General features: G+C 38.3%; 1 protein-coding gene across 3 annotated transcripts in view; it reads right to left on the minus strand.

Moving 5' to 3' along the window:
* Positions 1-2,895, minus strand: part of SERPINB13 (serpin family B member 13) — a 13,576-nt gene extending 10,681 nt beyond the window's left edge. The window contains exons 1-2 of one of the 3 annotated variants that reach the window (XM_017867064.1): positions 2,111-2,235; positions 734-914 (exon numbers count right to left, since the gene is read on the minus strand). In XM_017867064.1, the coding sequence (XP_017722553.1) occupies positions 734-898 (165 nt within the window). In that variant the 5' untranslated portion in view covers positions 899-914; positions 2,111-2,235. Of the gene's footprint in view, positions 1-733; positions 915-2,110 lie in introns of those variants that run through there. The other 2 variants (XM_017867063.1, XM_017867062.1) reach the window with 2 other exon arrangements.
* Between the last annotated feature and the right edge of the window lie 9,697 nt (positions 2,896-12,592).

Consider the following 12,592-nt stretch of genomic DNA (forward strand, 5'->3'; position numbering starts at 1 on the left):
TTTGTTTATTCCTTTCTTTCTTTCTTCCTTTCTTCCTTTCTTCCTTTCTTCCTTTCTTCCTTTCTTCCTTTCTTTCTTTCTTGTGTGTGTGGCAGAGTTTTGCACTTTTGCCCAGGCTGGAGTGAAGTGGCATGATCTTGGCTCACTGAAACCTCTGTCCCCTGGGTTCAAGTGATTTTTCTGCCTCAGCCTCCCGAGCAGCTGGGATTATAAGCACCTGCCACCACACCCGGCTAAGCTCATGCCTGTAATCCCAGAACTTTGGGAGGCAAGGCGTGTAGATCACCTGAGGTCAGGAGTTCGAAACTAGCTTGGCCAACATGGTGAAACCCCGTCTCTACTAAAAAATACCTGTCCTTTTTCTAAGGAGCTTGTATTGGCTTATATGTTCCTGTGTTCATCTTGGATGTGTTATTTTTACCCTTGTGGGGATTATGTCACTTTTTCCATAAGTGCTTTTCATGCTTTGTCTTAATTATTAGTGCAATGGCTTTAGACGAGGTCACTCAACCAGTCCCTACTCAAAACAATTCAAGCTTCTGGGAGCAGGTAGGGAGACGGTATTTGGAAAGGGAAGAGGGCTTTCCTGATAGACCTGAAATTGCTCCCTGTCTTGAAAGTCTTTGCTTCCTGGTCCACCATGAGCATATTTTTAAGATAATGCAAGAGGGCTGAACAACCCCCAGAATGAATTTGTGCATGGAAAACACGGAAGCCCCCCAATGCGCCCAACCTCCTCCAACTGGGAAGCGCTGGCTCCTCGGGTCCCCAGAAGGAGCATGCCAATGGCAGTCAAGAGGCCCACAGGGGAAAAGAAGATGTTGCCATCATTTGTTTTCTTCAGCTCTTTGAAAAGATCTAACCCAAATCGAGTGCTGATGGTGCCGAGTGTATCCATGATGATTTAGCGGTATCTAGAACAGCAAGAACAACAATCAAAACTGAACATTTGAATTACTCTGTGTCAGGGGAACCCTTCCTGCTTCCATTCCTCTTCTTGCATTGATACAGAATATAGGGATTTCCACCCTCTTGGTGAAAGGTCGCTGCTGCCTGCTTCTCACATCCTCTCTTGGCCTTCTCTTGCTGGGAGACATCAGTCAATCCGCTGGAGTCTTCCATCATCTGGTGGTGCTCAGTTCTTACTACCCCGGGGAGCAGGGTTCATGTTTTAATGACTTTATTCCCTTGTTCCCTGTCTGAACCTGCCTGCCTCTGCCTCCCCACAGCCTCCTCTTCATGAAAGCTGCCCCAGGTAGACCCAGCCCTTGTCCAGGCAACACCAGTTTGTCCAGATGTGGGGCCCATGATAAGGCAGTGGGGTAGGCACAAGAATCTCCACGGGCCTCACGTTCAAGCAGCGCTCTCTGATCCAACCTTAGCAATAATAAAGCCAAGACTTGAATCCTTATCTGATACTATTTCTCAATGGATTCAAAATTCAGCCCAGAGAGTGCCAGGATTGATTAAATCTCTTAAACCCCTTTCCCTAACTGCATAAAAACTTGACTCTGGGCTGAATTTTTCTGAAGCAGAAACCACATATCTCTGGTCATGAATTATTAGGTGGAGATGAAAGGATTTTCTTTTTTTATACTGTTCTGTATTGTTTTAGGCTTGTACATGAGCTTGCATTACTTTTGTCATTTCACAAAATAATTTTAAAGAGCAATTAATGTTTGCCAAAATAAATAGGTAGAACTGTTTTATGTTTGCTTTATTATCAGCTACTTTATAACTAGTAAGTAAAGGCTTTAGGAGAAATCCTAAAACAAAAATAAGATTAACGAAAACTAAAGATTTTTAAAGCCCACATACTTTGGGACCTTTTGCCCTCAAGGGCCCATCCCTGCTAAGGCATCCCACATTGATATCAAAACTTCCATTTCAACCTCGGGTTTTCTTGCAGGGATTCTTTACAGGTTAACTAATAAATAAAATGGATTAATTTACTGTCAAAGATGATACATTGTCGTGGCCACGTAGGAACCGAATTAAATAAAACTACCTCCAGAAAGTCCATGCACAATACAAGTAATCCTTTCAAACAACAAACATCATTGTTCTCAAAATACAGAGGTCTTAAATTGGAGCCAAAATAAGAACTTACCTCGGGTTTTTGGAGAGACAGTAGTGGCTGGGCAAGGAACTAGGAAGCATATGTCAATTAAGTAGCTGGGATTCTTAATTTATAGTTCTCCACATCTGCTTCAGCAGTGGTTTTCCACCTTGAGTGCATCTTAAAATCTCCTTGGAACTTTAAAAAAATATATGCTCAAGCCCCACCCCAGACGAACTGAGTCAGCATCTCTCGGGTGGAAACCAGGCATCAGAATTTTTATCACCCCGGGTGATTACAGCGTACAACCAACGCTGGGAACCAAAGGTATATAGCCTGATGAAGACATACATTAAACGCATACTTTACTTACCACGGATGGAAAGAGCTGTGTCCTGACAAGTCATTCTCTGTAACAGAGTTATTTTTGCAGTTGCATTATTTAGGAGTGCCAAATGCCAGGAAGAAAATGAAAGAAAACTATCTTGCTAGAAAAGAACAAGAAAAAGGAAGAAGAAAAGTTCGGGTAGGCAGCCACATACAAGCAAGAGTGCACGTGCACGCGCACACACACACACACACACCTATTCTTATTCTCAATTATTCCATCCATTAATTATAAAATATCTCATTTTAATTCATTCAATAAACATTTATCAAGTCTATTATGTACCAGGTACTGTCTCTAACGCTAATAATTCATAAGCCCTCAATACCCTCACTGATTTCAGGAAAACAACACTACCAAAAAACCTCAACAGGAAATTACACCCCCAGATTCCAGTTTTTCCTGCCAACCCTGCAGCATTTCTACTGGCCCTACCAGTTCATTAAAAGAAACTGCTTAGATTAGTCTCAGCTTTAATCTTCAGTAAAGGGCTTGGAGATTTGCCATCGTTGCTGGGCAGCAGCTTAGCTCTTCCTTCTGCCTAGAAGAACACCTCCTAGATACACAGGCTCAAAGGGCATATGGGTCATGTGTGTTCCAATCTCCATACTCACAATTTACTTTTTTCAAAATATTTTAATTGCTACTCTTTAAGCAAACTCAAAACCATGTTTAATTGATTTGCTTTTTAATGGGCACTGAGAATCTTGCAAATTGAGTAAGGTTTAGAAAGAATTAACACTTAGTTAACCCAGGATGCCAGTGAAATGCACATGTTCATTTTTTTAAAATGGCATAAAATCTCTGAGTCAGCCATAATGCTTTATGTTTTAATATCCCTATCAGTTTATATCTTCTCATTTCTTTCTCTGTGGCCCCTAGACTTTCTGTTCTATTGCCCAGCCATTTCCACAGACCTTCTGCTTTTTGCTAAAGCTTTTTTTCTACCACCTGCTTTCACCAGGAAACCTGGCTTTTCCTGAGGACTACTACGTCCCGTAGTCTTTTCTGGGAATGGCCACTCAGATCTTGGGAAAGCAAAGTCACCATTCCTATTCTCCCTCGCACTCCCTCTTCTTCCAAGTCTTTCTTCCTTCAGTCACCTCCAATGTTCCCCTTTGGAAACTTAGACCATAGTGCCGTGCTGCTCTGTTCCCAACCACGGGCCCCTCCAGGACTCTGCATATGGTCCTCCTGTCCACAGCTGCTACTGCCACCCTGTACACCTTTACCATTCCTGTTGCCAGCGCCTCTCACTTCTCGGACCTTCACCTTCCCTCTCTTAAAGTAGCCCGCTCACACCAGGAATTGCACTTGTTTAACACTCAAGTACCTCCATCTGGTGACAGATTTTCATCCTTATTCTCTCTAAACCTAATTTTCAATGCCTTCCCTACCTCTTATCACAGGACTCCTCCCTGTTCTGTTTTATCCGTCTCTCCTTTCTAGGATCAAAACTGCCCCAGAGGTAGAATATGTTGATGATCAAGAACCATTTAAAAAATGATTTCTGTGCTGACAAGTGAGGAGAAGAAATAGTTATCCCCTGAAGCAGGGTATTGATAGGTTCCCAACCCTGTTCCATAGCTCACAGTTTTGTTCCAACCTCTGTGTGTCCATTACTGACACTGACATGTAGTATTTTTCTTCTCCAAGCATATAATCTCATAGTGGATGCTGCCGATGTTCCCACCAGATTTCCTTAACCTACCAGCATGCCTGTTACCCAGTTGCTGTTTTGCCTTATAATTTTCTCAGCTAAAGGAGAGCTACCTACCTGGGAAGCCAGGTACCACCCCATCCCCCTCACCAGGGCACACTTCAGGCATGACTCACTGGCATAAGGTCATAAAAAGACAGCCCCTGGCTGGGCGCGGTGGCTCATGCCTGTAATCCCCGCAGTTAAGGAGGCCAAGGCAGGTGGATCACCTAAGGTCAAGAGTTCGAGACCAGCCTGACCAACATGGTGAAATCCTGTCTCTACTAAAAGTACAAAAATTAGCCGGGAATGGTGGCACATGTCTGTAACCCCAGTTACTCAGGAGGGTGAGGCAAGAGAATCACTTGAACCCAGGAGGGGGAGATTGGAGTGAGCTGAGATCACGCCATTGCACTCCAGCCTGAGCAACAAGAGTGAAACTCCACCTCAAAAAAAAAAAAAGACAGCCACCTGGGTAAGACTAACTTTATAGTGCCACTTCTCCTCCAGACCTCCCCCACGAGATTAGACTGAAACCAGTCTTTAGCAGAAATCACATGATTAATTAACATTTCCCCTTGCCTTGTTCTGCTTCTCTCAAACAAGCACCCTCCCCATCACACTCCCCGCCAAAATTACCTGAAAAGTCCCTGTCTTTGGCTCTGCTGCTAGGGTGCCAAACCTATGACAAAAGTGTTTTGATATCTAGCCCAAGCCCTCATTATTTTGCTGTCTAAAATTTATTTGCAACCTTGCATATATTCTCTCTAGATAAAATTTTAATTGGTTTATCAAGACCTATGAAAACACTTTTAGGTTTAGATTGGGACTCTTTAGAATTAATATGTTAAATGGGAAAAACTGTCATCTTTACATAATGAGCAAGTAGTATGATCATCTTCCATATCCTTCAATAGTTAATAGAAATGATGGGGAGAGAGACAAAGGAGAGAGAGAAAACCAGTTTTCTCTTTGTGATGAAAAGCAAAACAAGTATGCTCACCGTCACTGCTTCCACTCAAAATTGAACCAGACACCCTGGCAAGTGCAATAAAGCAATTGATTAACTGATTAATTAGATGATTATTTAAAAGGTAAGATAATTTAAAAAGAAAAATAGAATCATCCACAGAGGAATTGAGGCAAATGTTATGAGAATTAAAAAGTGAGTTTAGCAAGATTGCTGAACACAAGGTCAATATAAAAACTCATGTGTTTTTAATACACTAGCAACACACAGTTAGAAACGTTTTGAATATATATAATATAAAAGAGTGTAAAAAAGCTATGTGAGGCTGGGCATGGTGGCTCACACCTGTAATCCAGCACTTTGGGAGGCCGAGGCAGGCAGATCCCCTGAGGTCAGGAGTTAGAGACCAGTCTGGCCAACATAGTGAAACTCCATCTCTACTGAAAATACGATATATTAGCTGGCTTGGTGGCAGGCACCTGTAATCCCAGCTACTCAGGAGGCTGAGGCAGGAGAATTGCATGAACCAAGGAGGCGGAGGTTGCAGTGAGCCAAGATCACGCCACTGCACTCCAGCCTGGGCAACAGAGCAAGGCTCCATCTCAATAATAATAATAATAATAATAATAATAATAATAAGCTATGTGGGGTAATACTGTGTTAATTAGCTAGATTTGGTCATTATGCAATGTTCTGTACTTCAAAACATCTTGTATGTAACAAATACATAAAATTTTATGTCCATTTTTTTTAAATAATGAAAAACCATCACCTAACTAGTAAATGTGAAAGATGTTTAAGACTACATATAGGAAAAGATTAAACATAACTTAGAGAGATTAAGAAGACTGAGTAAATGGAGAGTATATTTTATTTGTGATTTGAAAGACTCAATATTTCAAGGATGTCAATTTTCTCAAAATTAATCACTGCAATCTCAATCAAAATATCAGGAAGTTAATTTTTCAAAAAATTGGCCATCTGATTCCAAATTTATATGAAATAGCCAAGGGCTAACAACAGCCATGACACTGTCGAAAGAGAAGGAGGAAGAGGTAATACCTACTTTGTCAGATAGCAAGATTTATTATTAATTGTCAGCATGGCTTTTGGCAAACGATAGATCAGAACAGAAGCCCAGAAAAATACTGATGCGTGTATGCACCTTGATTTTTTTCAAGTTTGTTGCAGAGCAGTGGAGAAAGAATGGTCTCTTCAATAAATTACGTTGAGTTCATTGGATAATCACATGGGGGAGAAAGGAATCTTAACTACTACATCACACCATATACAGATTTGCATTCCAAATGGATCGCAGAGCTAACTGAAACACACAAAAGCATTTGCAATAATAGCAAAAAGTAGTGAACTGGACAACACAAAACTTAAAAGCTTTTATTAATCAAAAAACACTTTCAAAGTTGGAGAGCTATATATATCCAAAGTTGGATATGTACAGATATACCCCATGACCTAATAATTTCACCCCAGATATTTACCCAATATAAATGTGTGCTCATGGGCACCAAGAGACATGTGCCCATAGCAACATTCATAATAGCCAAATACTGATGTACATTAACAACATAACATGTAAATAATGATATGTTCACACAATGAAATCCTACACAGCAATGACAATGAATGAACTAAAGCTACAGAAAAAAAAAAAAACATAAATATCTCAAACAATATTGAACAAAATAAGCCAAATCTAAAAGAATGCATACTGTATGATTCTTTTTATATAAAGTACAAAAGCAGACAAAACTAAACTTCAGTTGACCCCTGAACAACAACAGGGGTAGCGATGCCAACACCCCTCACAGTTGAAAATCCAGGTATAATTTTTTATTTTATAATTTTCTTTTAGAGATAGGGTCTCACTATGTTGTCCAGGTTAGATTCTGGATTTGGGCACCTGGCCTCCAGCAATCCTTCCACCTCAGCCTCCTGAGTAGCTGGGGCTACATGCATGCATCACTGTGCCCAGCTTGTGTATATATATATATTTTTTACCCTTCACAATAATATTTTAATAAAGCTATTAAATGTTTGTCCTTGATTACAAGAATACATGTTCATAATATACAAAACTTGTAGAAAACAAAGGAAGCATAAAGAGGGCAAAAAAGTCACGTTTACAACCAAAGACAAAGATTACCAACGTGTAATTTTTCGCTCCACAAAAAGTTAATGACTGATAGCGTACTGTTGACCAGAAAATTTACCGATAACATAGTCTATTAACTCACATTTTGTATGTTATATGTATTACATACCATATTCTTATAATAAAGTGAGCTAGAGAAAAGGTAATTATTAAGAAGATAAAAAAAGAGAAAATATATTTACTATTCATTAAGTGGAAGTGGATCATCAGTAAAGTCCATCCCCATCATCTTCACATTGAGTGGGCTGAGGCGGAGGAGAAAGAGGAGTGGTTGGCCTGGCTGTTTCAAGCGTGGCAGAGGCAGAAGAGGTGGAGAAGGCGGAATGGGAGGCAGCAGATGCATAGACTTGGTTTAACTTTATAGAAATACATAATCATTTCTGACTTTTTTTTCTTTTTCATTTCTCTAAAGATGTTTCCACATGGTACCAATCCTGCTTCCATAATTTGCTTTAGCTTCAATGCCTGTGTCGTCAAAGGGTCCATGTCAAAACAGAATTTAAAAGCAGCCTTGAGTAATCAGAACCGCTCTGTCAGATTGTCTAATGACAATTTGTTTTCTGGCACTGCTTCTCTTATGCCTTCTTTCTCACCATCTGGAGCTGGTTCAGAAGTACTCATCTCCATAAAATTGTCTTCTGTTAATTTCTGTGGTGTGGAATCTATTTGCTCTTGAATTTCCCCAAGATCCAGATCTTGAAATCCTTCATCCCCTACGCGCGCGCACCACATCCACAATCTTTTTCGTAGTTTCCTTGATCAGTTCTGTCATAAATCCTTTGAAGTCACGCACAACATCTGGATGCAGTTTTCTCCAGCGGGAATTTACTGTTTCGGGCCTGACAGCTGTCATGGCTTTTTCTATAACAATGATGTCATCTTCAGTGGTATAATCCTTCTAGATTTCCATGGTGTTCTTTCTACTGGGGTTCTGTTCTATAGTGTTGGCAATACTTTCCATAGAGTACTGTGTGTAAGCAGGGATCCTTATGGCCCCCTGATTTAGAGGCTGAATTAGAGATGCTGTGTTTCGTGGCAAGGAGACAACTTCGACGTCTTCGATGTTGAACTAATGGGGTTCTGGGTGACCAGGGACATTGTTCAATAACAAAAGAATTGTAAAAGTCAGTCCCTTTCTGGCAAAGCACTTCCTGATTTCAGGGACAAACCACTGATTAATCAATCCAGAAAAAGGACTCTCATATTCTCATATTCATGCAACCGAAAGACTGGCAGCTGGTGTTTATCTTTTCCCTTCAAGGGTTGGAGATTAGTGCTATCAATAAAGACAATTTTGATTATATAACACAACTGTATTTGTACAAAACAGTAGCATTAGCTTATCCCTTCCTGCCTTAAGTCCTGATGCCTTCTTCTCTTTCTTACTAACACATGTCATTTGCGGCCTTTTTTTCCTCCAGAATAGGGCACTTTGATCTGCTTCAAAAACATGGTCAAATAGGTATCCTTTCTCCTCAATTATTTTCTTAATGGCATCTGGGAATTTGCTGCCTCTTGGTCATTAAAAAAAATGTTATCTTGACATTTTTTAAGCCAAATCTTTTCCTAAAATAATCAAACCATCCTTTACTGGCATTAAATTCTCCAACTTTAGATCCTGCACCTTCCTCTTGCTTTGTCATACAATGACTTCGGTTTTTCTCTAATCACATTAGAGTCTATAGGTATGCCTTTCTTATGCCTTCTTTTAGTAATTCTGCCCCCATATAAAAGCCACATTTTCAATATAAAATGAAAATGTGTTTCTCAAAAGTGCAAGGTTTTGTATCTGTTGCTATAGCTGCAGAGACAGCTTTATGCATTTCCTTTTCTTTCTCTACGATGGTCCTGATGCTGGGTTCATTTATCTTGAAATGGTAGGAAAATGCAACTGCAGACCTCAATCTATGAGAGGTATCAAGCAATTCAACTTTTTCTTGCAACATCATGACTTTTCTCTGTTTCTTGGGCACACTTTCAGCATCGCTGGTGGCACTTCGTATAGGTCCCATGATGTTATTCAAGTTGTATGGTATTGCACTAAATATGATGAAAAATCAAGAACTGTGAGAGATCACTTTTTATTGTGATACACAACTTACTGGACAGATGAGCTGCTCACACAGAGATCATTGTCCTCACACTCTTTCAAGCAGATACTTGCAACACTGGAGCTCACTGTAATAGCAATAGGAGTTGGCTACAATATTATTACAGTAATACACTATGTACTGTAGTTAATTTATGCAGTTATGACTTAACACTACATCTTTACTTTTGTTCACGTTTCTCTTAACTGCAAATAGCACCATGCATGACCATCTGTAAGTATTCGTGTGCATAAGTTTTGATACATTTTAACTTTTTATAATAAATTTGTACATATTTTATGGGAGTAAATAATAAAATAGTCTAGTACCTACATATACTTTATGCATTCATGACATCCTTTTCTTAGTATTTTGATATTTCTAGACTACACAGCAATTTGAAAATCTGTGATTTGAAAAATCTGCAAGATTTTTCCAGTATATTTATTGAGAAATATTTTCCAGTGTATTTATTGAGAAAACTCTGAGTACAAGTGGATCCATGCAGCTCAAACTCGTGTTGTTTGAGGGTCAACTGTCTAGTGCTGCAAAATAGCATATTGGTTACATATCGAAGAGGATGAAGAAAGTAATAATTAGAAAGAGATGTAAGAGGAATTTTGGAGCAATGGTAATGTTCTATTTTTTTAATCTGGGTGGTGTTTCCCTGGTTGTTCACTTTGTGATAATTTATTGAGCTATATGTATACATTTTAATATTTCCATATTTGTGTTATTCGTCACAAGAAAAATAAATTTGTTCAATCTATTTATAGATATTTTATCATTTTTATATTCTTGTGAATACAGTCTTTGGGTTTTCCACTCATTCATTCAGTCAGTCAGTCAACAAGTGTTTCTTGAGCATATACTCTTTGCCAGATATTGCTTTAGGTACTGAGGTAATAAGATGTAGGTGTAAAAGGTCCATTCTCTCATTAAATGCACATTCTATTGGGGTGATACAAACAATAAATAAACAAAAACAAGAAAATCTCAAATAGAATTAAGTGCTATGAATTGAATAAGGCATTGTGTTGGTGAATAATTATTACTGGAGTATAAGAAAAAAATTTTGGATATCTAGCAAACCATCTTGAAGAATATTCTTTTATGGTAAATTATAAGCTTATTCGCTTTGATTTTCTAGAAAGATGTTCATAAAATCTCTGAATAATTGTTTGGCCTCTTTTTACCAATATTTATTCCTCTGATGAAACTATTCTTCAGTATAATGGAGGACACCTACTTTCAAATCTCTCTGCACAAAACTCAGATAAACAAGCGTAGCAGTAAGGCACCATTTTAAAACTGCACTTAACTGTACCGACAGAAGAGGGCACTCTTGCACCAAGAAAACAGAGTATGGCACCCAATTCTTCATAAAGTTGCCTGTCCTTTTAGTCCAAAATCCTGCACATTTCAGTATGAACAAGAAAAGTACCCAACAAATATGTAAAATTACTATTCAAAGAAAATGGTGAAAATCAAAACTTTTAGCTCATGGAGATACTACCCAAGAAATCAATCATGAGGGAGCATAAAGCTGCAATGTAACACTACCTTATAAACTAAATATTGTTTGGAAAGAGATTGTGAACATGAAGAATGCTTCAAGTCATAATTTTAAAAACTCAGAACATATATGAATAACAAAACAACCACAGAAAGAAAGTACTGTAATGAGATATGTCTGAATTAAATAGAAATAATAAAAATAACAAAATCATCTCAGAAATGGGCCTAGACAACCGGTTGCCTACAGGAGAAAGTACAATAAAGAACATAGAGAAGAGAAATAAAAAATAGCCTAGAGAACAAAAACAAAATAAAGAACAGTAAAAGGATAAAAGAACGAAATAAAGACAGGCAAATAAATCTAAATATGTGTAACCATAGTCTCTCAAGTACAGAAATAAAACAGTGGAGTAGAAATGATATTTAAAGCTATAATCCAAGAAAACATTTCAAAAATAAAACAAATCCCAAACCTGTGTATTGAAATGGCCTACAATGTACCTAGGAAAATTGACCCTGAATGATGAAGTCTAAGACATATTGTGGAAAATCAGTCTTAATATCTGCAGAGAAGAGAAAAAGAGGGAAAGACAAGAGAGAAAGAGAATGAGAGAGAATCAAGTCAATATAAAGTAAAGAAAGCAAGTTAACATCAGACTTCTTGAGAACAACATACAAACCAGTGGAGCAATAAAGATATTCAAACCAATTCAATTCAATCCAAACCAAGAATTTTATATACCAAAAAGTACTCCTTCATGAATGGTCTTTCATGACCATAAAGAAACTGCGTTAAACAGTCAAGAACTTAGAGAATATTGTACTTGTTAGCCCTTCTTGAGAAATCTACCAGAGGATGAGCTGCATCCAGTAACAAAAAAAACAAAATTGAAGAAACTTTAGCAAAAGACTGATAGCACAAATACATTTTATTATAGCTCTAAGACTAAAGCAAACACATGAATAAGAGTAGGAAAGTAATATATACATGTTCTATGTTTTATATGTGCTGCCAAAGTTAAAAAAAAATGACAAAAAACGTGAGAGGAAATGCTAGCAAGAAATTAGAAGGTAGAATATAAATTTGTTGATTATTACTCAGGCAGTAGATGGGCGTCAAAAGATATCACTTAAAAATGATAAAAGCCTAAGTAAATAAAAGTAATGTGAGGCCATTAGGTCATAATACAGCATAAAAATAATGTCTAGAACAAAATACAAACTTTCCTAAATATCACAAGGAAAAATTAAAGAGAGAAAATATAGTAAAATAGCAAGACAACATGATTCTAAAGTTCATATGGAAAAACAGACAAACAAGAATAAATAGGTAAACACTGCAAAGGAAAAGCAACAAAACTTCCATAATTAAAACACTGATGTTGGCACATGAATAAACAGACCAAAGGAAGAGGCTAGTAAATCCATCAACAGACCTAACCACGTATGGAAATTGAGTACATGATAAATGTGGCAACTCAAATCCCAAAGGGAAAGATGGATGTTGTTGTTGTTGTTGCTGTTGTTATTGTTCTTGTTTAAGATGGAGTTTCACTCTTGTCACCCAGGCTGGAGTGCAATGACGGGATCTCGGCTCACTGCAAGCTCCACCTGCTGGGTTCAAGTGATTCTCCTGTTTCAGTTTCCTGAGTAGCTGGGAAACAGGTACCCACCACCATGCCCAGCTAATTTTTG

Source organism: Rhinopithecus bieti, unplaced genomic scaffold (genome assembly GCF_001698545.2).
Source record: "Rhinopithecus bieti isolate Rb0 unplaced genomic scaffold, ASM169854v2 scaffold_2272, whole genome shotgun sequence".
Lineage (NCBI taxonomy): Eukaryota > Metazoa > Chordata > Mammalia > Primates > Cercopithecidae > Rhinopithecus > Rhinopithecus bieti.